At 40.9% G+C, this 26371-nt stretch overlaps 2 protein-coding genes across 3 annotated transcripts in view; one reads left to right on the top strand and one right to left on the bottom strand.

Moving 5' to 3' along the window:
- Positions 1-26371, bottom strand: part of golt1a (golgi transport 1A) — a 277908-nt gene that overhangs the window by 202380 nt on the left and 49157 nt on the right. The window lies entirely within an intron of this gene.
- Positions 66-26035, top strand: LOC146987461 (dihydropyridine-sensitive L-type skeletal muscle calcium channel subunit alpha-1-like). Of its 2 annotated transcripts, XM_085776659.1 has the most exons (42): positions 66-443; positions 942-1047; positions 3397-3536; positions 3756-3898; positions 4476-4628; positions 6367-6572; positions 6802-6905; positions 7012-7157; positions 7308-7389; positions 7877-8037; positions 8300-8525; positions 9277-9484; positions 10041-10161; positions 10681-10795; positions 11232-11334; positions 11428-11497; positions 11866-11998; positions 12184-12313; positions 12429-12488; positions 12759-12865; positions 12976-13063; positions 13498-13605; positions 13715-13767; positions 13920-14066; positions 14562-14763; positions 14879-15037; positions 15256-15366; positions 15488-15571; positions 16163-16210; positions 17824-17850; positions 17946-18071; positions 18184-18249; positions 19115-19206; positions 19571-19730; positions 20463-20590; positions 20988-21084; positions 22004-22106; positions 23246-23347; positions 23726-23856; positions 24142-24261; positions 25119-25243; positions 25461-26035. In XM_085776659.1, exons 1-42 carry the CDS (start codon positions 256-258, stop codon positions 25468-25470), a joined length of 4989 nt encoding a protein of 1662 aa, XP_085632785.1. In that variant the 5' UTR covers positions 66-255; the 3' UTR covers positions 25471-26035. The 2 variants fall into 2 exon arrangements, with proteins under 2 accessions (XP_085632785.1, XP_085632786.1); XM_085776660.1 differs by lacking the exons at positions 66-443; positions 942-1047; positions 3397-3536; positions 3756-3898; positions 4476-4628 and having other exon boundaries at positions 6371-6572; positions 6802-6901.

Raw genomic sequence — 26371 nt, 5'->3', positions numbered from 1 at the left:
TATTTATTCTCTTGTCCAAACAGCTGCTCAGTAAACCAATCCCTTACAAGTAGAGGGGACAGCTGCCGTTCCACAAACTGGGAGGGGGCAAGAGAGGGAACTCAGTCAAACTATCAGTGAGAAAGATGATTGAGACAAGTTGAGAAGGGTTATAAATGAGTGGAATGAGACCTATAGGACAGGACTACCACATATTGAGAAAATCTTGGACGGACACTCTGGAATAATACATTTGGCACTAATATTCTGTTGACAATGGCGGACAGTAGCAGCCCCCCGCTGACATCCTACATCATGGATGAGGAAACTCTGAAGAGAAAGCAGAAGGAGAAGCTAAAGAAGCTGATGGCCACAGGAGGAAACCCAAGGCCAGCCCGCTCTCTCCTCTTTTTGACACTGAGGAATCCCTTCCGTAAGGCCTGCATTAGCATCGTGGAGTGGAAGTATCCTGCAGCAGTGAGGGTTCTCTGGGCAGAGGGGCCTATGTTTGTGATTGTTGCTGTTGCATACTTTCAGTATGAGTCATTCAGGATCATTAGCTTTTATGTGTTTTGTAGTGGTTCACAACTCCATTACTTGAGTCAGAGTAAAGATCCTCTAGTCCAGTTCAAGTCTAAGTTGTTCAGTTACATCTTTACTTGAGTTAAAGTAGAACCTGAAGAACTAACAGGCTGTAGAAAGTAGCATCTTTGACACTGACAGGTTCAACTATGATTGACAGCTGAGGAGTGTGAACTGTCGCATTTTCATAAAAAATAAAAATAATAATAATAATTCCACTGACTTGACTAGAGTAAGAGTTACTCATAGAAATGTAGTCAAGATAAAAGTAAAAATACTCGGTGTAGTGAATTAACAAAGGAACTTCATTATACTGTCACTGCATGTATGTGTGAATGAATGTCTCTTCCACATGAACTTCCTATAAATCCCCCCATCAGACCTTTTGAAATCATAATCCTTCTGGCCATCTTTGCCAACTGTGTGGCTCTGGCTGTGTACCTGCCCATGCCTGAGGAGGACAGCAACAACACCAACAGCAATTTGGTGCGTCAGCATGCTTGTGCAGTGTGCATAAATGGACACCATAACGTAATGTGGATACTGCCTGTACCCCTCTCTAACAAACCCCGACATTGTCTCAGAGCATGTGTACAAACCATCTGTACTGTTTCACTGTATAACCTGATACTTGGTAACAAAAGACTTGTATTGGGATTAATAAAGTACTCAATGTTCCTAATTGTCTGTCTGTTTCATCCACCTATTTTTGTCATTATATAAATAGATTACTAAGATTATTGCTGGATTAACTGGATCATTTTAACATGATAAGGTCAACATGGATTGAACTAAACCAACCAGAATGCATTTTCTTTAATATTTGTGTACTTTTTTCTTTTTTTTTTCGTTCATTGGGATTATTAATATCATTATTATGGGCGGCAGTGGCATGATGGTAAGCACTGTTGACTCACAGCAATAAGGTTCTGGGTGAGGGCCACCTGTCTGTCTGAAGTTCATCATGAGCCGTTGTTGATCTCTTTGATCCCAAAACTTGTTCCCTTCTACCGTTTATGGAGTCCTCTGGCAGTGCCAGTTTGTCCATCATGTAGCAGAGGTGTCATTGTGGTATTTAGCATATTAGCCAGTGTTTACAGTGACCCGGCTAAAGACTTCACACCTGGCCAACCTAATATGTGAACACAAATTACTTACTTAATTATCACTGCTGTAATGAAAACACAAAACAATATGAAAACTGAACTTGCACATGCTGATATGTCTAAATAGAGCTAATGAATTACTACCTCACCGTCTGCCTCACTAATTACACCCAGTAGAGAGTACGTGGAGAGTTGCTCACATTCTCCCAAAGAGTTTGATTTCATAGACCTTACCCTCAGTGTGCACATCTTCCTGGTATGTTTTGTGCATAAAGGAGTCCATTGGTCTTAAACAGAAAAGATGTAGCTGTTTGCATACAGGGCGAGAAACTCAGATCTATTACAGGTGTTCACTAGATATGCTGTTTAATGCAGGTGTGAATTTAACATAAACTAGTGATTGGATCAGCTGATACCTAGTGCAGGTGTGATATAAGGACAGCAGACAGACAGTGAATGTCTCTGCTAAACTCAGCCAAGCGAAGAAGAGAACAAACAAACTTCTGGTCTTTCTCAATCAACTGCAGAGAAACACTGCAGCTCTGAATCTGGAGTAAGAACTGCTGCACTGTCCCAGGAACAGGCACCTGGGTGGGTAGCTCACTGTAGGTTTAGTCCTTGATCCAGGGACCCAGATTCAAGACCCTTCCAGTGCTTGACCCTGAGTACCATCATTTTTCCAACAATGACTGACACAACTAAATCTGAAGAAAGAAATACATTATCTCTCTTTTAACCCTTCCTCTTAGTTTTCAGCCAATGCAGCTGAAATCACAATTTAGTACGGCTCTTGTCAAACATAGCAGTCGATCCGCAGGTACCATCCTCAGCTGCCACGTGACTCTGAAGAGTTGTCAGCCATGCTAAAGAAAGACAGCTTCAGCTTGTTGCTAGAGGTTAAGGAAAATAGATAAGCAATATCTGGATGAATAAAGTCTATAGTGAGTTAGATTTAGAGGTCTGTGGAGTTCCACAAAGACAAACAGACTTCTGCCAAATGTTATTCCAATCATGTATCTGTGTTTAAACACCACTATGATCACAGTCTGTACACACACACACAACACATTCCTGAGTTCCAGTCAAGATCCCACAGTCAGGTGTGTCCCACAGTCCTTATCAAACTCACATTAACTAACACTTGCATTTCCCAAATTTAAACACTGAATACAGAAACGCTCAGAAGGCTTGGACACACATTTTGTTATTTTGCTGTTTGATGCTGAAATAGTATATTCAGAGAGAGTAAACTAACTCTAATGTGCTCATTAGGTTCTTTGAATTCATTGAGTTTGTCAAATGAGTTTTTATCCAGGACAAGGGCTGAAGGACAATATCTGGCTCACATATCAGCTGAAGGGCACTGTCAGTGACGTGTAGTTAAAATAGACATTCACTGCATGCCTCGGCTGAAATGAGAGCAGCCATCAGACACTGCAGTGGTGTGTGAGTGTGTGAGTGTGTAAGTGACGTGAACAGACAGAAGGAGATTAGTGTGATGTGCAACAAAAAACCCCATGAAGTTGTGAGAAACATGAGGCATGATATTATTACAACACTGGGCCACAGGAGAAAAAGACTTTCAAATAGTGTCTTCCAATGAAATTGGAATAGTATTTCTTCATTGAATGTTGTCAATGGGTAAGGCTAGTAAAAACCTAAATGTATGCACAAGGCAAAATGACCAAGTTCAACAAAAACCAAAGCTATTGTTGTTGTTGTTTAACAGGAAAGTTTGGAGTACATCTTCCTCATCATCTTCTCTATCGAGTGCTTCCTGAAGATAGTTGCCTATGGATTTCTGTTTCATGCAGATGCATATTTAAGAAACTGCTGGAACATCTTGGACTTTGTTTGTGTATCTGTCGGGTAAGTTGATACGTTTGTGTTTGTCCCATTTAGAACTGTCTTTACAGCAGACGAGAGAGCAAGACCATGGTCCTGATCCATCCTTAGTTTTAAAGACAGTTTTCACTCATAAAAATAGCTTGTTTACTGTCACTGCAGAGTCCAAAGTGGAAACACTTTATGTGAAACCACTTCTGGGTGCAAGAACTATCTGATCCTATGTTGTCTGTATCTTTGCAGGCTGTTCACTGTGGTTGTAGATGCCATTAACCACATCAGTGGAGTGGAGGCTCCGGTTGGAGAGAAGGGTGGTGGCTTTGATATGAAAGCTCTAAGAGCATTCAGAGTCCTCAGACCACTCAGACTGGTCTCGGGAGTCCCCAGTAAGTAACTGCTCTGCTGTTGTCTGACTCTTTGGAGCTGCAGCATCATTATGACATGATGAATAATGTTTGTTTTACTACTGTCATAGATTATTTATCATTAGACATAAAGATGATATTACTGTAAAATCAATCTGAACTGTTTTTTTCTGTGGCCCAGCCTGGTTCCAAGATGTGAATCTGGCCAATATAAAACAGAATCGTGAGACGCAATCTCCACTACTAGGTTCATATTCATAACACATCGTAGAGCTAAAACTAAAACTTGATGATTTAGCAGAAACTCTTAAGTTATGGCTACATCAGATAGATAGATAGATAGATAGATAGATAGATAGATAGATAGATAGATAGATAGATAGATAGATAGATAGATAGATAGATAGATAGATAGATAGATAGATAGATAGATAGATAGATAGATAGATAGATAGATAGATAGATAGATAGATAGGAAATTACAGTTATAACTCAAACCAATTTTATGGGCTAAATTGTCCAAGGACCCAGGTGTACAGTTGGGTCAGAGGTTACATTCTGCGACATGACAGTTTATGTGATTCCCTTTTCTGCTCAGGCCTACAGGTGGTGATGAACTCTATTCTGAAGTCCATGCTGCCTCTGTTTCACATAACCTTACTGGTCTTCTTCATGGTCACCATTTACTCCATCATGGCACTGGAGCTCTTCAAATGCAAAATGCACAAGACATGCTACTACACAGGCACAGGTACTGTATGTTTCACAAAAGCTATATGCTTTAGGCAGGAATCCTTACCATGCACCATTCTGATATTGATCACTGAAGAGGCTAGTTCACTCCCCAACGTACTTACAGATGTTTCTGATGCCAACACCTCACATCCCATAATGGTTATAACAGTAGGCTACTGCTTTCAAAAAAAAGGAATGGATGGCAAATATAAAAGACACTGAAAACAGCTACGGGTGAAAGGGAACATAATTAAATGGGTTAGGGAGGCGTTATAATAATTCATAGCAAAGATTGATGAAAAAGGTGATACTGAATTGTTTTTCATGCCTGTTAAATGATCGGCAGGGTCTGTAATCTATTGATCTTGCCTTCCAGGTGGAAGAAGTTGAGAAAAATATGGTTAAAACCATAGACTGTAAAAAGAATGGACATAGCACCCGTGACGTCACCCATTGGTTTGGTTTGGGGGAGTCTGTTTTGTGCCGCTACTACGTGGGTTTGAACCGCGCCATGTTGGATTTTACTTGCCATATTTGGAGCGGTGCAGCTGTTGGCCGGCCGAGAACCCGCCCACTGGCCTCGAAGCAGCGGTCTCCGGACCTGTCACTCAACGTTTCCATGCCCTAATTGGCCAGAATTTTAACCTAATAACAGTAAAACGGTAGAGTTTAAAAAAAATTCACCCCCCTCAGAGTGTGTGCGGGGGTAGAAACTATCAGTTGAGACCAAAAAAATAAGATGTACCAGGCTGTAAATATGTTTTTTTAAGCTGTAAAGTCGGCTATTTTAACATGGGGCTCAGTTGGAGTTGCTCCCTTCTGACACCAGCCCCCAGCGACAGCCGAGGGGATTGCAGTTTTTTGAACGCAGAAGTGAGCTTCACTTCTCAGACCGACAACTGCCCCCTTGGTTACAGTAAAACGTTTTTCTTTTTTTTAACCTTATGTAACATGAGAGAAAAAAAAAATATTTTATTTTTTTATTTAACCTTTATTTAACTAGGAATGATCCCATTGAGATTCAGAATCTCTTTTGCAAGGGGGTCCTGGCCAAGAAAGCAGCACAGTACATCCACATCAAGTAGCCTACACATTTGGACAACATCAACAAAACAAACATAAAAACAGCTAAAACAGTAACAGCAAATGACATCTATACATTATAATCCCCAGCTGCGTTCTGTGAGAGGACAGGTGCATTCAGTATAAAATGCGTTTTAAGTTTTTTTTTTTTTTTTTGGCGAGCGAGTTTGGCTTAAGTCAAACGACTGCTTAAGTGTCGATCCGTTGTTGATTACTTATGTCTTGCTCAGTCCAGGTAGAGGAAGGTGCTGCAAATGTGGATCTTTGTTGCTCATGTGAAAGTAACAGGGACGAAAGCTACAGCGTGTCAGTAGGAACTTTATTCCTACATGTTAACACATTTTTTTTCTGAGGCCATATCTTTACTTTGTGTTTCGGTAAACATAGGCTACTTGTTTACAGACGTTCCTGAAGCTTAATCATCACTTCCCATATGTTCCACATTAGCTACATTTTCAAGGAAATTACAGTTGAAATGATGGCATGTCATGTTAATGAACTAAATTAAGTTTTTAATATAGCTACATTAATGATGTGCAAGAACCAATAGTGACATCATCTGTAGCTACACTACATGTAGACTATCTTCACATAGCCTAGCATGCATCCATAAACAGACATCAGACTATATATATAATAATATACATGACCTCTACTTCTCTGCTCTCCAGATATCATTGCGACAGTGGAGAATGAGAAGCCGGCTCCATGTGCCCAGGCTGGGAACGGCCGCCGTTGTACCATCAATGGCACAGAGTGTCGTGCTGGCTGGCCAGGCCCTAACGATGGAATCACCCACTTCGACAACCTGGGTTTCTCCATGCTGACCGTGTACCAGTGTATCACCACTCAGGGGTGGACCGACGTCCTGTACTGGGTAAGGTGTTGGTCTTGGGGGAGCAGCAGCTTCAGGTTTGAGTGTAGATTTTAACTAATAGGCTATGCTGTTACACACACATCTATCTATCTATCTATCTATCTATCTATCTATCTATCTATCTATCTATCTATCTATCTATCTATCTATCTATCTATCTATCTATCTATCTATCTATCTATCTATCTATCTATCTATCTATCTATCTATCTATCTATCTATCTGACAGGTAAATGATGCCATAGGAATGGAGTGGCCATGGATCTTTTTTACCACGCTCATCCTGGTTGGGTCCTTCTTCGTGCTCAACCTGGTTCTGGGTGTGCTGAGTGGGTAGGACACTCTGAACCTAACCCTCTCCCAGACATTTTTGGAGCCTTCTCTGCATATTATCTCACTTGGTCTTGACTTTCACATTGTTCATCTTCTTTCCCGCCAGTGAGTTCACCAAAGAGCGAGAGAAGGCCAAGTCCCGAGGAGAGTTTCAGAAGCTGAGAGAAACCCAGCAGCTAGACGAGGACCTGAAGGGCTATATGGAGTGGATCACTCAGGCTGAGGTCATTGACAATGACCAGGAGAGACAGGGTAGGACACAAGGCACACAGGACAGAAGAGAATAGAATAGAAAACCCTCAAATTTTCATTAAAATCAACATTTATGTTTTTCTATATGCACTGATGTTGACAAAATAGGGTTTTTGGGTCTCTCTCAGTTTGTGTGCGTTTCTTCATCAGGCCTGCTGCCCTTGGAAAATGGAGGATCAGAGACAGGAAGTGTCGGCAAAATGGACACGATGCAGCTGATCATCTATTACTAGTCAGTACTGCAACTTATGTTCCTATTCAAACAAAAAATGTGTACGCCAGATTTGTAGCACGGTGGTTTCTAAAATCAACTGTTTTCATTGGTGGTGTTGTTGTCAGGTTGAAATATATTCTTCCACTCCACTTTTTTGGCCCTCTACAGGTCCAGCACCTTTTATCATCATTTTCATTCAAACATTAATTAAACTTTTTATGTCAAAGTGGGTGTCAAACAGCTGTTTCAAACCAGCTGATTGACACCTGTGGACGTTTCTGTCAAAGTTGAGCTAAATAATGCTCCAATACAGATTCCAAAACAATAGTTTACATTATTTTCTGGTATAAATCAGACCCCCAGAGAAACACAGGCACATAGGATTAGAGTGACAGGAGTCTCCAGATAACATCAGCATCATTGAAAAGTCACAATGTCCTAATCCAGAACTCAATCTAACTCAATCTATTTTATCGTTCATCCGGTCTCTGTTCACTTTCTACAGTAAACTGGCTCGTAAGTGGAATCGTTGGCTACGGCGTAAATGTCTGGTGTATGTGAAGTCCAAACTCTTCTACTGGTGGGTCATCATGCTTGTCTTCTTCAACACACTGGCCATCTCCACAGAGCATCACAAGCAGTCTGAGGGACTCACCAACTGGCAAGGTCAGAACATCACACACCTCATCTTATAGTTATATGTGATTGTCTTCATACATCTGCTTCCTCTGAGTGAGCAGTCAGTGGATATTTGGTTCTCTGACTGATGCCATAAGCAATTCACTGAACACAGATGCCATTAAGAACAACTTGTGTTGGCGCCTTGTTAATTTCTGTAACCTCTTATCATGGTATAAAATCTATATTTCCCATGATGTTGCTCCACTGTCTTCATCCTGATGCTGTCGGGCCAAACCACCACTGACAGACAACGCCAACAAGCTGCTGCTGTCCATGTTTGCCCTGGAGATGGTGATGAAGATGTACGCTCTGGGTTTGCCCTCGTACTTCATGTCACTCTTCAACCGCTTTGACTGCTTCGTGGTGTCCACCGGCATCATGGAGCTCATCCTCGTCCACATGGGCGTCATGTCAGTCATGGGTATCTCCGTACTGCGCTGCATACGCCTACTGCGCCTGCTCAAAGTAACCAGGTGAGCTATGATCACCCAGGAGCCTCTGAGTGGAGCATGTTTGAAGTCTTCATCTTAAATATTGGATTTAAGTCTGTTTAACTAATAACTAACACATCTTAGTTATTCCCTTATGTTTTTTAGGTTTTAGTTTGTGAGTAACAAAAGCTATAAAATCAGTAAATCAAACACAGAATCAAGCTACATCAGATAATGAATAATCCATGAATGTGGATTGATTAGAGGATTTACAGTGTGGTTGATTTTTATTTATGTTTTGCAATACAGACAGGAGAATCATTAACTTATTATTTAAAGTATAGAAACACATAATTCATCACATGCACTCAGACAGAGACACTTATTTGTAATGATAATTTAGCTTTCATGTAGCCATAAAATGTATTTATCATCCCACTGCATTTCTTCTTAATTAATATGTAGTCACTCATTTTTCTCTTTTGTTCACAGTTTAATATTTTATCAGCTATCTGCAATTTCACAGGGTGACAATCGGGCGATTGGACGATTTCATTACCACAAAAATAAACTACTGATACAACAGTTGGAACTCAAGCTAGATTCAGAAACAATACCCTGCATGCTTCCACCACAAGAGGGCAGTGACTTACATGAGCCAAACAGATCAGATGCAAAGAGACATATAACTGTAGTCCAACTCACCACTGCTCATACATACATGTGTGTAGATGTAAGATTACAATGTCTTCTGGTACAAATGTGCTGTCATCTGTCATTATTGTTGATGCAGGTACTGGACGTCTCTCAGTAACCTGGTGGCCTCCCTCCTGAACTCGGTCCGCTCCATCGCCTGCTTGCTGCTGCTCCTCTTCCTTTTCATCGTCATCTTCTCCCTTCTGGGTATGCAGGTGTTTGGAGGGAAGTTCAACTTTCCCGACCAACCCAAGCCCCGCAGCACCTTCGACAGCTTCCCTCAGGCCCTCATCACCGTGTTCCAGGTCGGCATACTGCTCTGCAGGCTAACAGACAAGTACAACAAGTAAAAGTTGTACTGGAGTACTTAATTTTAAAAAAATACTGAAATATTAATACTGAAAACAATGTTATCACTAACTCTGCTGCAAAACTTGTGAGGTTTTGAAGGAACACAATCAATCACTTAAATCACTTAAAAATAAAATAATCTTTCTTTATTTCCAAATCCTTTACCAACTGGCTCATTGTTTCTTTTGCTTGAATTTAGTGTCAGAGTCATGGTACTTTTGTTTGTAATACTGTAATACTCGTCTTTAGATGTAGCAGAGTAAAAGACGAAAGTTTCCAAAACCAAAAAAACCCTAACGTCTAACCCTTGAAGAAAATATACTTAGTAGCCTATACTTATCAGTTTACGGCCCTGGAGATACGGTGAGGTTAAAATCATAAGCAGTAACATACGTGCAGCCACATAGGAAGGTTGAAATTGTCATAGAAGCGTTCACAAAGACGGTGAATGATGTCACTGCAGTGATTAATCAGTTGTACTGACAGTGATGTTGTTACTGATGTTTTCAGATCCTGACAGGTGAGGACTGGAATGCCGTCATGTACGATGGGATCAATGCTCACGGAGGACCCAGTATGCCAGGAATCCTCGTCAGCCTCTATTTCATCATCCTCTTTGTCAGTGGAAACTGTATCCTTATATTGTGTGTGTGTGTGTGTGTGTGTGTGTGTGTGTGTGTGTGTGTCTGTGTGTGTTTTGACCACAGTCTTTAAAGGGGACATATTATGCAAAACTCACTTTTTCATTGTTTTAGTATGTGTATGTGCGTATCCAGAGTGCCTTCTCACCCCTTAAACTTAAGTTTTGACAACTACGTCAACATTTTGTAAACTGCCATAGTCAGAAAATGTGTCTCTTAACAAGCCATTTTAATTTCACCCGGCTTATTACATCACCAGCCGGGTGATGTGAATATTCAAGCCCTCGCTCCCATGGTTACCATTGGTTACCTCAGCTACCAGAGCAAAGCTTCTAAACCGACCGTTTAGAGCAGGGCTGTGAAACTGGTGTGTAGAAAACCCAGCTGTGCTCAATCTCTCTCTTGGTTTTTCTGACCAAAGCATGTTACTAACATTACTTTTAGACATCAAGGTACCATGTCAAGAAGCAGAAATGAGCAGAATATGTCCCCTTTAACTCTCCTGTCAGTCATCCTTCTGAATGTCTTCCTGGCCATCGCTGTTGACAATCTGGCTGAGGCAGAGTCTCTCACTTTAGCTCAGAAGGAGAAAGCAGAGGAGAAAAAACGCAAGAAAGCTCTGAGGTGAGATTTCCTGGTTTTAGACTGACCCACTTCTGTGAAGCTCCTCCTAATCTAATGACCTAGTGTGCTGCAGCAACACTTGAAGTGACTTTTACTGTCACCACAGCCGACCCATGTAAATGTAGGAACAACAGAGCAGCTGTTTAATGTTTTATGAACTAGCAGATTTGACAATATAATCATCAAAACAAAATAGTTTACACATTGTGTTTCACTGAATCTCCTTCCATTGGATAAAGTACAGAAAAATATTTTCTCTTGTTTCACAGTTGCATAAAAATGTCTAAACCACCAGGAGACTACGTACTTGTTCTTAGTACCCCCATCTGCAGCCTTGTATCTACAATCATAATGATATTCAGCACAGCATCATGACCTTGAGTGAGATTGAGTGATTAAAAACAACCTGTTTAATCATCCTGCTGTTTGTTTACAGGGCCAACATGCCAGACAAGGCATCAGAAGAGAAGGCAAATCTGGCAAAGAAGCTGGCTGAGCAGAGAGCAAAGGGCATCGAGGGCATCCCCACTACAGCCAAGGTGAGGCCTCCAAAACCGTTCACTCAGCTTGTCCATACATATCAGACAAGTCTAAATACAATCTTTTTTTTCTCTGTCTGACTTATTCTGCAGCTGAAAATTGACGAGTTCGAGTCTAATGTGAATGAAATCAAAGACCCGTTCCCTCCAGCAGACTTCCCTGGTAAGTTTAGTTTAGTTTAGTTTAGTTTATTAGTTTATTATGTCAAGGACAATCCCAATTATTAAAGGGTATCAATAACAATAAAAAGGGCAGCTTTAGCCAACATAGCTAATATCCTGCTGTAGTCCCTGGCCAGACGACAATAGCCACCCTAAAAAACAAACAAACAATTTCTTACAGCACATTGATTAAAAAGAGAGAGTTGGGACAGCTAAGAGGGTTAGGGTTGAATATGTTTTAGTATTTTTTAATCAAATACATATACGGTACAGTTTAACTCGAGTAGAAGTGTGACTGAACAACTCTGACTTGTATTGGAGATATTTGATCTGAGGATCTGTTCTCCGACTCTGCTTCCTGTTGGCTAGGTGATGATGAGGAAGAGGACCCTGAAATCCCAGAGAGCCCCAGACCTCGTCCAATGGCAGACCTGCAGCTGAAGGAGGAGGCAGTGCCGATGCCAGAGGCCAGCTCATTTTTTATCTTTGGACCTCAGAACAAGTACGATACAAGACTGGCTAATGTCCATAGTCCTGTCAGTCACAAAGAGTCTCTGTTGGGAATCCTGTTAAAGTCAGATGGCAACTATTATTGCAGGTCTTAATGTTACCAGATCAGGGTCAATGACATCACTTATTAGAGATGTGTCTTTTTTCTTTTTGTTGGTTTGTTTTCAACTCTTTCAGGTTTCGGAAGCTCTGCCATCGAATCATAAATGCAACTACTTTCACCAACATCATCCTCCTCTTCATCCTGCTCTCATCCGTTTCTTTGGCTGCTGAGGATCCCATTGACCCCATGTCCTTCAGGAACCAGGTGACCAAGTGCATTTCTGTTCTACAACAGTGTCATATTAACATAACAGTACAGTATTATTTTTTGTATCATAATATTATGATTATTTATATTAAATATGATGCAATATTTTCAGGTGTTGGCCTATGCTGATATCGTCTTCACTTCAGTGTTCACAGCTGAAATTGTGCTCAAGGTAACAACAGAGACGAATCTTGATCATCTTGATGTTGTCTGACCACACACATGAAAGACTAAAAGAGAGTTGTGATTCCAGCTTGATTAACTGCAAAATGACCACTCTGGTTTGTTGCCAAGTAGATTTTTCATATATGAGGAGTTTGTTTAGGTGATTGGTGCAAAACAGTAAACATAAAGTGCAGTCAAAACTACTTTCAATGCAGCTGAGTAAAAGTTCTATATTCCTGAAATATACTCAAGTAAATGTACTTCACTGCTTTTGCAGATGACAACATATGGAGCCATTCTTCACAAAGGCTCCTTCTGCAGGAACTCCTTCAACATCCTGGACCTGCTGGTGGTCAGTGTGTCTCTGCTTTCGATGGGCATGGAGTAAGTGAAGTCTCTGTCTTATCACTGATGTTCCTCCTCTCTCAGCTCTGCTCTTTATCAGGACATTTGTGTGTGTGTGTGTGTGTGTGTGTGTGTGTGTGTGGTATCAGATCCAGTGCCATCTCAGTGGTGAAGATTCTCAGGGTGTTAAGGGTGCTCCGACCCCTGAGGGCCATCAACAGAGCCAAGGGGCTGAAGGTATGAGATGTCTGTGTTTGTGTGTGTGGATAGTAGGGCTGTTCGATTTTGCCCAAAAATAAAATCTTGATTTTCTTCTCTGAAAAATCGATTTCCGATTACGATTACGATTTTTTTTGTTAAATGACAAACTATTTTGTGTGCTGTTTGTGTCTTTTTAAATGGACCTAATGGACCGTGAGAGCTGTAACTGTGTAGTGGAAAAGGGCCGTTGGTCTTTTTGGCAACGAAATCCTCACTGGTCTTAGCAAAATGCCGACATGCTTTTTTTGCAATTTTTACGATTTCAAAAAATCGATTTTTACAATTCCAAATAATCGCGATTACGATTTTAAATCGATTAATCGAACAGCCCGAGTGGATAGATCTCCAGTTGTACTGATGGCTTCACACTGAGCTGGCTTACCATCTCTCTGTTACGTCTGTGATTGCAGCATGTGGTCCAGTGTGTGTTTGTTGCTGTGAAGACCATTGGAAACATCGTCCTGGTCACCATGCTGCTGGACTTCATGTTTGCCTGTATCGGAGTCCAACTTTTCAAAGTGAGTGGAGAAGCAAAGAAAATACAGTAACACAGTGCTTTATAATATATGATGCACACAGCCACGTGACCTTTGACCTTTTCGTGACCACCATCACTTCTGTTCCCAGGGGAAATTCTATTCCTGCACAGATCCTGATATGATGACTGAGGAAAGCTGCAGGTAAGGACTCTGTTGTTCAGCCAGGCTGTGTTTCCAGATTAAACCTCTGTCTGGTTTTATGCTATGAAGACTGACATAACCGCAAGAATTTGTATTCCTCCACACACACTCACATTGAACATACAGTAAAAGTCCGTCTGTGTTTGCTGCAGAGGCTGGTACATAAAGTACCAGGAGGGGGCGCTTCATGAGATGGAGGTCCGTGAGAGGAAGTGGACCAACTCTCAGCTGAACTTTGACAACATCCTGAATGGCATGCTGACTCTGTTCACCATCTCAACCTTCGAAGGCTGGCCCAAGTGAGTTTAATTAAGTCAGACCAGATCCATATTATTGATCAGTGTGGTTTCAGAGGACAAAGAGAGCTGGGGGGAGGAGAGAGAGGGCTCATGAACAACAGTATATATACAGATAACTGTTAATTGTAACAGCGAAATTACAGTTGTACCCCCAAACTAACTAATGGTGTCATATGTACTCATAATGTGATTGTTATAACCCCAAAACAAATGAGATAAATGGGTAAATGGTAGTAATTATAACAACTGTAAGAATAAAAATAATAATTATGATAAAAAATAATGGCTTTAGTGGCAGATCTGGATCTTCCTGCTCTAAAACAGAGACTCCCACAGAACAATAAAACATATAGGGGAAGCACAAACACACAGTGAATAAAGAAAATAAATAAGCAGTTAGATTTTCTGGTTTCTTTTTTTCACCCTCACCCTTTCTTTGTTTGCATTTTGATACTTCAAAGCCTGACACACTGTACATGTCCATGTTTCCTATAGGATTCTCTATAAGGCCATAGATTCAAATCTAGAGGACAAAGGCCCAGTGTACAACAACCGGGTGGCCATCTCCATCTACTTCATCGTCTACCTCATCCTCATCGCCTTCTTCATGATGAACATATTTGTGGGCTTTGTCATTGTCACCTTCCAGGAGCAAGGAGAGCAGGAGTACAAGAACTGTGAGCTGGACAAGAACCAGGTACACACACACACACACACACACACACACAAAAAAATAAATAAATAAACATATTTACATCTCTATGTTGTCTGAGCACTGTAAACACCCCTCTGCTTTTTTACAACCTGTACAGCGTCAGTGTGTGCAGTACGCTCTGAAGGCCCGACCGCTCAGATGTTACATTCCTAAAAACCCTTACCAGTATCAGGTGTGGTACATCGTCACCTCCTGTTACTTTGAGTACCTGATGTTCCTGCTCATTATGCTCAACACCATGTGTCTGGGGATGCAGGTATGGACACAACACAACACAAACATACATTCAACACACAGTCAGGTTTAGAAAAAGGGAGAGTTACAGTAAGAGGAAGGTTTAATCTGTGCATTTTCTCTTTCATCTTTGACGATTATCTTACTATAACTATATTGTCTGTCCACCTGTAACTGTCCTCATTACAAGCTGCCATCACTTTCTGTTCATTTAGCGCTCGGTGCCTCTTTTTCCCGCAGCACTGTAACCAGTCAGACCACGTCACTCACCTGTCTGACATGCTGAACGTCATCTTCACTGTGCTCTTCACCGTGGAGATGATCCTTAAACTGATGGCCTTTAAAGCCAAGGTTAGTCATCAACCAACACGTCACTGTTTGTGATAAGTGGACCTCTCTGGTTGGTATAGAATACACACACACACACACACACACACACACACACACACACACACTTGTGCTGTTTTCTCAGGGTTATTTTGGAGATCCCTGGAATGTGTTTGACTTTGTCATCGTCATTGGAAGTGTTGTGGACGTAATGCTGAGCGAGATTGATGTAAGTACACACACAAACACACACACATGCACAAACACAATTAATTAATTATGAAGCAGAAGCTCAGGTTATCAGACTTCACATGTTCATTTAATATGAATGGATACAGTAAACATAATGTAACTTGAAACTAGTGACAGAGTCAGCCAGGAGACATGAAGTGTTGATTCTAGTTGTGTTTGTTGTTGTTATCATTAATAGAGGACTGTTTTACCTTCATTTCCCCCCACTGCATTTATCACCTGCCTGGTGAATAAAACGGCAGCATATGAAGTGGGTCTGTACCTCCTTCAGGCTGCACTTACTGTGGTTGGAAAACCTGATAATGACAGTCAAAACATAGTGACCAGTGAAAATGATGACAGTGTTTTGTTTTTTGGCTGCACATGGTAACCCACAGATACACTTGGTGGTTTAGTGTTGTAAAACAATCTGTGAAAATCCCGATTCATCTTTTTGGTAATGTGGTGTGTCCATCTGTAGTTTTATCAATACTGACATTACACATGTTTCTCCTGTGCTGCCACACGCACACCTTCACAACACTCTCTCTCTGTCTGACATCACTTCCTCTTGTGTTTCTTCCCACAGGCAGCACTGGCCTCCTCTGGAGGACTTTACTGTCTCCATGGCTGCGCTGTAACTATCCACTGCTTCACTTTGCATGACATTCGCATGTTGCATGAAATTTGTCTAAATACTGTAAGCCTTGGACTCTGAAAGGCGTTTAAAAGACAGATGGTCGTTGATGATCAGAGGTGAACAGGTTCACAGCTCAGGCTACAGATCCTCCGGTCAATAATGACTCCAGTAATAGTGAATGTTGTTCAGTAACATTATGTGCTCAATCTTACGTTTTTCTCGATTGCTAAGACACATTTCTTGAAAGCTTCTCTCCTTTTCTCTAAACTGTGAACACAAACCCCAATTTTCAAGCTACATTCACAAAACCTCAGACTCTTCTTGCAAAACCAAACTTTCACCTCAAAACAGTTCAATCTGTGCTCAAAAACTATGTTGTCAAATCGTGCCCTGAGTCAATCAAAATTAAAAACACTACTGAGCAGTCACTAAACATAGAAAAATAGAAAACACAAAGCTCAGCACATGAAGCTGTAGAAATAAATGTTTATTGTTCACTGTAGCTAAATGCATGTTGCAAAACAAAAAAGCCTGTGCATTTACACTGTAGCACTTCTCTCCTTCCCTTTCTTTCACCCTCCTCCCTCCCTCCCCACGTCCATTTCATCCCCTTTTCCTTCCTTCTTCTTTTTTCTTCCTAGTTCATCCCTCCCTCCCTCCCTCATCCCTTCTTCCTTCACCCTGTCGTCTCTCATCTTCTCCTCTTGCAAAACAAAAAACCTGTGCATTTAGCACTTGTACATAAAAAAAAGTACAAAAAACAGAAATCCTGTTAATTTACACGTAGCACTTGTACAGTACAAAAACAAACAGAAATCTTGTGCATTTAGCCTAGTACTTGTATGCAGTAAACCTACGTAAAAATAAAGTACAAAAATATAGAAATGAAAAGTGCGTTACTCAGCCACAGCATCATTTCTCTGTACTGGTTCAGGCCACAGGACTTCATCCTGAACTAGCTACAGTATATGTGCCCTCACATCATTGGACACAAGTGTGATCAACTTTGAGTTGTTGTGTTCAACTGGTGAAACTTGTGCTTTAGTTGTGTTTGACTTTTGCCACCTGTGCTCAGCATTATGCAACACAGGTGAATCACAATGAAAATGTGTTGGTAAGTTGTGTCTAAACAGGTGAAAAGTGCTGATGGTTTTGCCAAAAGAGACTGATTCAATCAGTGGGTTCAGGCAACTGAGGAAAACTGTAAACCCACCTCCGCCCTCTCATAGGAAGTTATATATATATACTGTATATATATATCTCCCTGATGTGTCCAGTTTATATTTGGCTGTAGACCAACTAATCATGATAATTTTTATGTTAATTCAAATCGACTAAGACAAAATAAATTACTTTTCAGTGTTATTTTTTTTACTGTAATTGTGGAATGAAGTAGCATGTTTGTTGGAGCGGTCAGAGCCAGGCCTGACCTGCACACAGTCCAGCTCCTCTGTCATATTCAGCACTCTGTATTAACCTTTTACTGTACCTGTGACTCTGCATGTCGAATGTTGTTCTTCTTCCTTCTTGAAATATCAGACGTGGTTGTGTTGACGCTAAATCTACCACACGAGTATGTACAAACCATACATTTGTGTTTGTGTCTGCAGGCAGTGGATCCCATGCAGGCGATTGCGGTGAGCTGCTTATAATTTCTCCCTCTCTCAGTCTGGTGTGTGAGTGAGTGTGTCAGCTGTGAGTGTGTAACGTCTCTCTGTCTCTCTCTGTGAAGTCCTCTGAGAACATGAGTGTGTCCATCACCTTCTTCAGACTGTTCCGTGTCATGCGCCTGGTCAAACTGTTGAACCGCTCCGAGGGCATACGCAATCTGCTGTGGACCTTCATCAAGTCCTTGCAGGTCAGAGTCATCATCATCATCATCATCATCATCATCATCATCATCATTATCACATTCATGAGCGTATGTATGTTACTGTGTAACTGTGTGACTGACAGTTGTTGTGTTACAGGCTCTGCCTTATGTGGCCCTGCTCATCCTCATGCTGTTCTTTATCTATGCTGTGGTTGGTATGCAGGTACGCGCACACACACACACACACACACACACACACACACACACACACACACACACACACACACACACACACTCAAATATTGCTATTTCTCTAACTGAGTCTTCCTCAAAATATTTTCATAATGTAAACAAAAAAGAAAAATATGGTGGGTGTGATGATATACTATAACATGCCAATAACCCCTCCCTGCTACAGTGTTACAGATTTAATGATTTCAAAGTGAAAAGTGAGTGACAGTGTTTGTATATGTAAATTAAAGCAGAAGTAAGCGATATTTTTGTGTTAATATAAGTCTTAAATAGTTGTATCTTCCGACAGCAATCACTTACATAGAGTGTTTGGACCGAAACACGGGTCTGTCAGTCACTCTGCTCTGCTCTGAGCCGAGGAGAAAACTTTTCTCGTATCCTACAGTTTTTATCCAATGAGGAGAGAGAACGGCATGAAGGGCTGTGTGTGCAGCCAAGGGACGCGCCTGAATGTGGTGACGTAGGGACGAAGACGTTATGGTGCGTTCAAGGCAACCTGTGAAGTCGTACCAGTTCGATCTGGTACGACTTCACGGGTCAGAAGTTACGAGTGGCCGTTATAGTGACTTTCACCGGTAAAACAGGTCGGAAAAACACGAGTGGGTTGCCTGGAATGCTACAAAGTCTTAAGTTGTGACTTGAAGCCGTAACTTACGGTTTCAAAAGCCTGCCTGGAACGCAGCATTACCCAAACGACCAGATCGCTTACTTCTGCTTTAAGTTTTGATTTGATACTGCATGGCAATATATAGGTAGTGGGGGATGTTGAGGGATCAGAAGAGGTACAGTACGTGACACGAGAACCATGACAGACATCTTCTCTTCTCTCTCTGCAGATATTTGGTAAGATTGCTCTGGTCGATGGGACATACATCAACAGGAACAACAACTTCCAGACTTTCCCACAGGCTGTGCTGCTGTTATTCAGGTGAGTCACCTGCCGCTTGGATCTACTACACACACACACACACACACACACACACTGACACCAGTTAAGGTTATTTTCAGTTCCTGCTGAGCTGACCTTATAAAAATTCATGGCCCATTCCTACGTCTGCTATGGTATGTAAACAGGAAGCTGGACTGGCTGGTTTCATAAAATGAGGTGACTCAGTTGTGCGCATTTAAATGACCAAACAGATGCTTTTGTTTCTTTAGTTTTTAATTAACATAGAGTTAAATTAAAGATTACAGATCCAGTTTCTTATGTTTGAGAAGGAGCCAGAGTGTCCACAAACTGTGTTCAGTGTGTCAGGCCAGATGTGAAGTTGTGTGATCAATCTGTTGTGCAGATGTTGTACAGGTGAGGCCTGGCATGAAGTGATGTTAGGCTCTATGTACGGAAAGAGGTGTGACCCTAAATCGGACTACCTGCCCGGGGAGGAATACACCTGTGGATCCAACTTCGCCATCATCTACTTCATGAGCTTCTACATGTTGTGTGCCTTTCTGGTAAAACAACACACACACACACACACACACACACACACACACACGCTTGACTCATATTTCACTTGTCTGAGCTTGAACACTTCACATGTCCAGTATTTGGGTCAAGTAAGGAGTTTACACAAGACTGCAGTTCAGGGAGTTGCAACCTTGACCATGCTGTTAACCGCATGTTACAACAACAGAACAGTCTCCAGGTCTCAAACATCAAACGCAGAGGTCAGGTGAAATAGGTCTATGTGAATTTCTAATAGAGCTGGTTTTATCTTCTCCAGTTTCTCTGCCCTGTCACTCAGTTATCCTCCAGCCTGGTCCTTGGTCTTCACCTGGTCTTCAGTCTTTGTCAGGTTTTGTTTGATCTAGGAATCGATGCGCAGTCTCACAGTTTATGTGCCAAATGACGATTTGAGTCTAATGTCCAGCCGTGTGTTGGATAGACAAAAGGGCACTTTGGGCATCAAGACAAGTAATCAATCTATTTATGATTTGTGGAAAAGGGGTGGGACTCAATAAGCACAGCTTCACTCCTTTTCGAATAATGTGTGATTATTATGCTTTTGTTGTTTTTGGTACTTCAACTTGTTTCTGTTATTTACATAGGAAGGAACAAACTGCAGTCGTGCCTGCCCGTCTGTTTGAAATAATATTAAAAAATAAATAAATAAATAAAATGTGGTTATTACGAGCAGAAGTTGAAGAATCATAAAAGTTGCACATGGCCTCTGTCTCTCTTAGATCATCAACCTGTTTGTTGCTGTCATCATGGACAACTTCGACTATCTGACACGTGATTGGTCGATCCTTGGCCCCCAGCACTTGGATGAATTCAAGAAAATCTGGGCTGAGTATGACCCTGAGGCCACGTAAGTGTGTGTGTGTGTGTGTGTGTGTGTGTGTGTGTGTGTGTGTGTGTGTGTGTGTGTGTGTGTGCGTGTGTGTGTGTCTGACAGGGTTCAGAATCTGGATTGAAACCTGTGTATGCTTGTATAGTTGTGTTACCTTGCTTTGTTCTTATTCATTTACATGGCCCTGGCTGTGTATCATGTGGGGTGATTTAATTAGATTGTACTTTTAGCTTTTGCGAAACTTTTAAAATGATTTCAAACTTCATAAGGAAAAATGTAAATGAATGAAAAATGTGGGGTAAAAAAGTCTTGTTGTGGGTCTTAAAGAGCTAAAACATGCTAATGATTCACAAGTCCTAGTGGGATTTTGACACTGTTTTAGTGTGAATATAAAATCTCTAATTCATTTTTACAGAGGGCGGATTAAGCACCTTGATGTGGTGACACTTCTTCGCAGAATACCTCCTCCTCTTGGGTTTGGAAAGTTTTGTCCTCATCGTATCGCCTGTAAGGTGAGGGACATGTTCATCCTGACTCTGATCTAAAGTCCTGACTGGTCTCTGTTGCTCTTCTAATCCATTTTTATTAGGAGTTATCAGTTCAGTAATTAAGGGGTGAACCCACCGCGAGTGGAGCTCTTCATGCTTCATGTATTTTAAAGCAGTGTCGCTCTAGATATTTAGATAGTTGCTCCTGGTTTGCTGTTATTCACTCGACCAATGTTAATGAGAAACACAAGGAAAGCTAATGCCACTTACAATAACACTGAGCAGTCTGCACCATGTTCTCCTCATTCAAGCTTTGTGCTTACAGACTTGAGGTAAAGTCACTGATCAAACAAGCTGCAGGTTGTTGGTATGGTGGCAGTTTGTACTCCCATATTTCAGAAACATTAGACAATGGAAGCCTCCTTGACAATACTGCTGCGAACTAATTGGATATTATCAGATCTCTCCAAGCACTAATTAGGTTTCTTCAGTGAGTAATTAGCAGCACATTTCAACAGAACTGTACCACAAAATATGAAAACCACACAACTACATGCTGTAGTTGTGTGACAGATCCAGTGGTTACTGAGGAGTTCCTTCATTAGCGTTAGCATTATTATATCATAAACACAGCAAGACATATCAATTATCAAATCCATGCTATTTTCTGATTAAGACTACAATTATGTCAAAATTGGTATAGTATATGGGGATGGAAAAGCAGTTACACAAAATACAAACATATTGTGCATATTATTGTCTGACAAATAATGATTGCTTTAAAAATGAAGGCCACAGGCCAAGCAAGAGTATTCATACTCTTATACTATACATACATAGCCTACATACTGTAAAGAGGTATATTTTCTTGTTTGTATTAATTTTAAAAGATTTGCTCTTTTTAATATGTCAGCATTGTTTTGTGTGTGTGTTGTGTTCACAGAGGCTGGTCTCCATGAACATGCCTCTGAACAGTGATGGGACAGTTACCTTCAACGCCACTTTGTTTGCTCTTGTTAGAACTGCACTGAAAATAAAGACAGAAGGTCTGTGTCCTTAAATGGTTTTAGTAAATGTATGTCATTTATATTGAATGTGGGCTGGAAATTAAAAATGCATTTTCAGCCAAGGACCAAAATTTACCAATAATATACAGTAGTTTATACAAATATATTCATGGGTAGTATATTCAGATTTTGCCAATAAACCTTGCCAATTATTACACACTGGACCTTTAACTGAATGACGGTGAAATGTTCTAATGTCAATCATCCTGAAAATCCTGAAAACTGTGTGTAACAACAAAAAATCACAACATCAACGTGCTGCAAAGTCAACACAGCTGAAGTGTTAGGGATAGTTCAACATTTTGGCAAATTGGCCCATTGCCATAATCGCTATAGTCATAGCAGTAGGTTCGTTACCTTTAATTGTAGGTGTAAGCTATTTTTAGTACAGCGGAGCGCAGCAGCTGGCTGCTCAGAGCTACGCTATGGAGGCTAACGGAATTTCTTGGTTTCCCTCATTAAACTCATCAAATACAAAATCCCAAAACTCCACAGCGCTTTTGTAGACAAGTTGTGAGCTGCACAACCACCACGCTATGAGATAATGACGGAACGATACGAAACGGAGCCGTTTTCGAGGTAAATTCATACAAAACCGCTGATGCGCGTTGCGTTCAGGGACAGTTTTTCAGCAAGCAGTCTCCGTATTTACCCTGTATTTACCTCGAAAACGGCTCCGTTTTGTATCGTTCCGTCATTATCTCATAGCGTGGTGGTTGTGCAGGTCACAACTTGTCTACAAAAGCGCTGTGGAGTTTTGGGATGTTGAATTTGATGACTTTAATGAGGGAAACCAAGAAATTCCGTTAGCCTCCATAGCGTAGCTCTGAGCAGCCAGCTGCTGCGCTCCGCCGTACTGAAAATAGCTTACACCTACAATTAAAGGTAATGAACCTACTGCTATGACTATAGCGATTATGGCAATGGGCCAATTTGCCAAAATGTTGAACTATCCCTTTAACACTTTTCAGTGTCCCCTGGCAATACTTCTGTTGTGTCAATTACTTGCGTTGAAGATGATTTCTGTGATCACATGTGACCATGTGTTTTTGCACCTGTGAAGTTGATGTGTTTCTTTTACGAGAAGTGAAATGAACTTCTCTTCTTCCTTTGCTCAGGGAACTTTGAGCAAGCCAATGAGGAGCTGAGGGCGATCATCAAGAAGATCTGGAAGCGCACCAGCATGAAGCTACTGGATCAGGTCATCCCACCTATTGGAGGTCAGTGTTCAACGACATTTATGTACATTATAGGTACTTGCACTTGTAATGATATTAACACGATGTTCAAACAGAAAAACATGTATTAGCATTCACACTAAAATTTAGGGTTAACCTCCCCTACTTCCCAAACACCAAGCTTTATTCAAGCACAAAACATTGCAGGTTACTTTAGTTTCAAAATAGAAAATCGTAGATGACTGGGAGTTAGCATCATGTAACCTTGCAGACTCTGCTGAGCTTGGGATATTCAAAATACTTTAAGTGTCTCACTTTTCTATGTCTGTCTCTCATAGTGCAGTGGAGTTGCCTCACCCTCCTTTTTTTTCCTATATTTTGGCTACTCAACGCTTTTATTGATTTCTGTGTTTTGTACAGATGATGAAGTGACGGTGGGAAAGTTTTATGCCACATTCCTGATCCAGGATTATTTCAGGAAACTGAAGAAGAGACAGGAGGAATACTATGGCTACAGGCCCACCAAGAACAGTGCCACTCATGAGATCCAGGTCAGTGTTTGATGGTGCCCAGTGAAGTATTCCAGTGATTATTTAATCTCAGTCGCTTCCACCCATTAATTCATTTCCATTTCATTTGAACTCTGTAAGTCCTCAACTCAACTTTATTTATATAGCACTTTAAAACAACAGTAGTTGAAAACAAAGTGTTGTACATAAAAGTTGTTTCATTGTTTTTAAAAGCAATTAGAAACAATAAAACAGTAAATAAAAGCAAACCATAAAACACTAAAACAAGAGCAGAGTCTCATGCAGAGTTTCTTCTTTGTCCTTCAGGCAGGACTGAGGAACATCGAGGAGGAGGCAGCTCCAGAGCTCCACAGGACAATCTCTGGAGACCTGATGGCGGACGAGGAGCTGGACCGAGGAGATGAAGCTGCAGAAGTCATCTTCAGGGTAACAGGGAGAGACAGCAAAGCCACCCACTAGAGATATCTGTAAAGTTTGAAGTCTGAAGACAGTAACGGTCGCACCACTAATGTGTAGTGTGTGTGTGTGTGTGCAAGGTTGTATAGACATGTGTCTTCACCAGAGATGAAACAGTCACTGTTTTCATACTAAATCACATGGGAAATTTCTGATGGTTTGTGTGAGCATTTAGATTTTATAAGTACTATTATAGTAGCTACTTAGGGTTAGGGTAAATGTATAATCAAGTTCAAGTTCACTTTTATTTGTATAGCACAGTTAAAAAGACCTGTGACAGTCGTCCAAAGTGCTTCACAGAGCAGAGACAGAAACAAAGACAAATGCATGTGCAAGAAACAAGATGACATGCATACCATCACACATTCTCACACACAGATGTATGTACATATACGGACATATGCGCATACATACACATACGCAAATGCAAATGTGCACAGCTACAGTAGTCATAGACAACAGTGCACATAGATATTTAAACAAAACTAGCCAGGATCAGAAGTCCTTATGGATCCGAAGGCCAAGGAGAAAAGGTGCGTTTTTAAAGTGCACTTAAACCTCTCCATGGATCCCGCATGTCTAACATGTAATGGCAAGCTGTTCCATAGTCTGGGAGCAGCCACAGAGAAGGCGCGATCGCCCTTGGTTTTTAATAATCATTATTACTATGTGCCATGGACTGGTTTGGAAGATTTTTTGACACATTTAACAACACCATGATAATACTGATAACTGTAATTATTCTGGACATTATAATCATGATATTAAATTTTTACACAGTTTCATGTCAGTGCTTCTCTGTGACCCGTGCTGGCTTGTCTTTACAGCGGCAGGGGAGTCTCTTTGGAAACCTCTCAGACCCTTTCTCTGCGGAGGGTGAAATAGCCGGTCAGGCCACTAACCAGCGCCCCCTGCAGATGGCGGAAGGAGGCAACAGCAACGCCAATCACAGGTCAGTGCGCTCTTGTTATGGTCCTTTATTGAAAGTTTTATTTACCACAGTTACAGGTGAACCACCATCATTGGACTGATAGACCTGGAGTTAAACCTGAAGTTGTCACAATAATCTCAGATTGTTTGGATGTAAAGGTGGATGTTGTGTGTGTGATAATTCATTGAGTTTGCTGCAGATGAGCTCACTGTTTCTTCTTCTCCCTTTGTTTCCTCAGCCTGTTTTAACAGTCGGCCTCTGACCTTTGACTTCAGCTGCACAGAGACCGCAACAGGTTGGACTGTGATGACTGGGCTCAAGACTAAAAAAAAAATAGTTTTTTTTCTTTTCATTAAATTATTAAACATTATTCTGCTTTAAACTTTTTACATGAAACGTCTAAATATTTTTTAAATATTTTTTTTGACCCTACTGTACTTTGTCAGTGTTCATTGACCAGGATGTGTTTTACACCAAATGTCACTAATTTTCCTTTTAAACCTTCTGTTGTTTGTATCTGTTGATTGGATCATTGGAGACAACAGAACAACACACTGACGTTTTATAATCGTCAGCATTGGTAAGAGCTGTGTCTCTAACTGAGGGAGAAATGAGTCAGTGTGATATTAAAGAGGCGAAAGGAAGTCTGGTCTGTTCATTCATCAGTTTGAGGTTTATTTTCTTCTGAGAACGATGGTGTTGTAGGATTTATGACCACAGAGCTTAATAATCACCGTATGAAGATAAAGATCAGACAAAGGTAAAAAGGTCACTGTTAAGTCTAGAGTAAAAATCAGAAAGAAGGTACATTTACCTGCAGTACCAGGTATCTCTTGTATGCAATTTCACATCAACCATGTACACTTAAACAGGTGTTTCTTATTGTGTGTTTCAAACATGAAGACAAACAGAAAAAGAATTTGGATCTGAAATAAACACATTATAGAAAATTGATCTGTTGATTCATTAGCACAGCAAATGATGGTGTTTCTGAATTAGGCAATAAGATATAAAGAGATATGATCAAACCAAGACAGCTCATGGTTCAAATGGTTGTTCTCTCCATTATACCAGTACAGCAGAGTGAGTGAGTTTATTCTGGCACAGCATCAAATATCTGAAAGGTGTTTGTGAAGATGAACCCATCGC

Source organism: Trachurus japonicus, chromosome 5 (assembly GCF_045865225.1).
Source record: "Trachurus japonicus isolate A0001 chromosome 5, Traja_1.0".
In the NCBI taxonomy this organism is placed as follows: Eukaryota; Metazoa; Chordata; class Actinopteri; order Carangiformes; family Carangidae; genus Trachurus; species Trachurus japonicus.
This window is presented reverse-complemented; position numbering and strand designations above follow the sequence as displayed.

Bases quoted from the DNA above. Each gene is read 5' to 3' on its own strand.
- LOC146987461 (XM_085776659.1), top strand. From the start codon at position 256: ATGGCGGACAGTAGCAGCCCCCCGCTGACATCCTACATCATGGATGAG. The intron at 6,906-7,011 runs GTAGGACACTCT...CTTTCCCGCCAG, and splicing joins GTTCTGGGTGTGCTGAGTGG to TGAGTTCACCAAAGAGCGAG. The intron at 13,606-13,714 runs GTGAGTGGAGAA...TTCTGTTCCCAG, and splicing joins TCGGAGTCCAACTTTTCAAA to GGGAAATTCTATTCCTGCAC.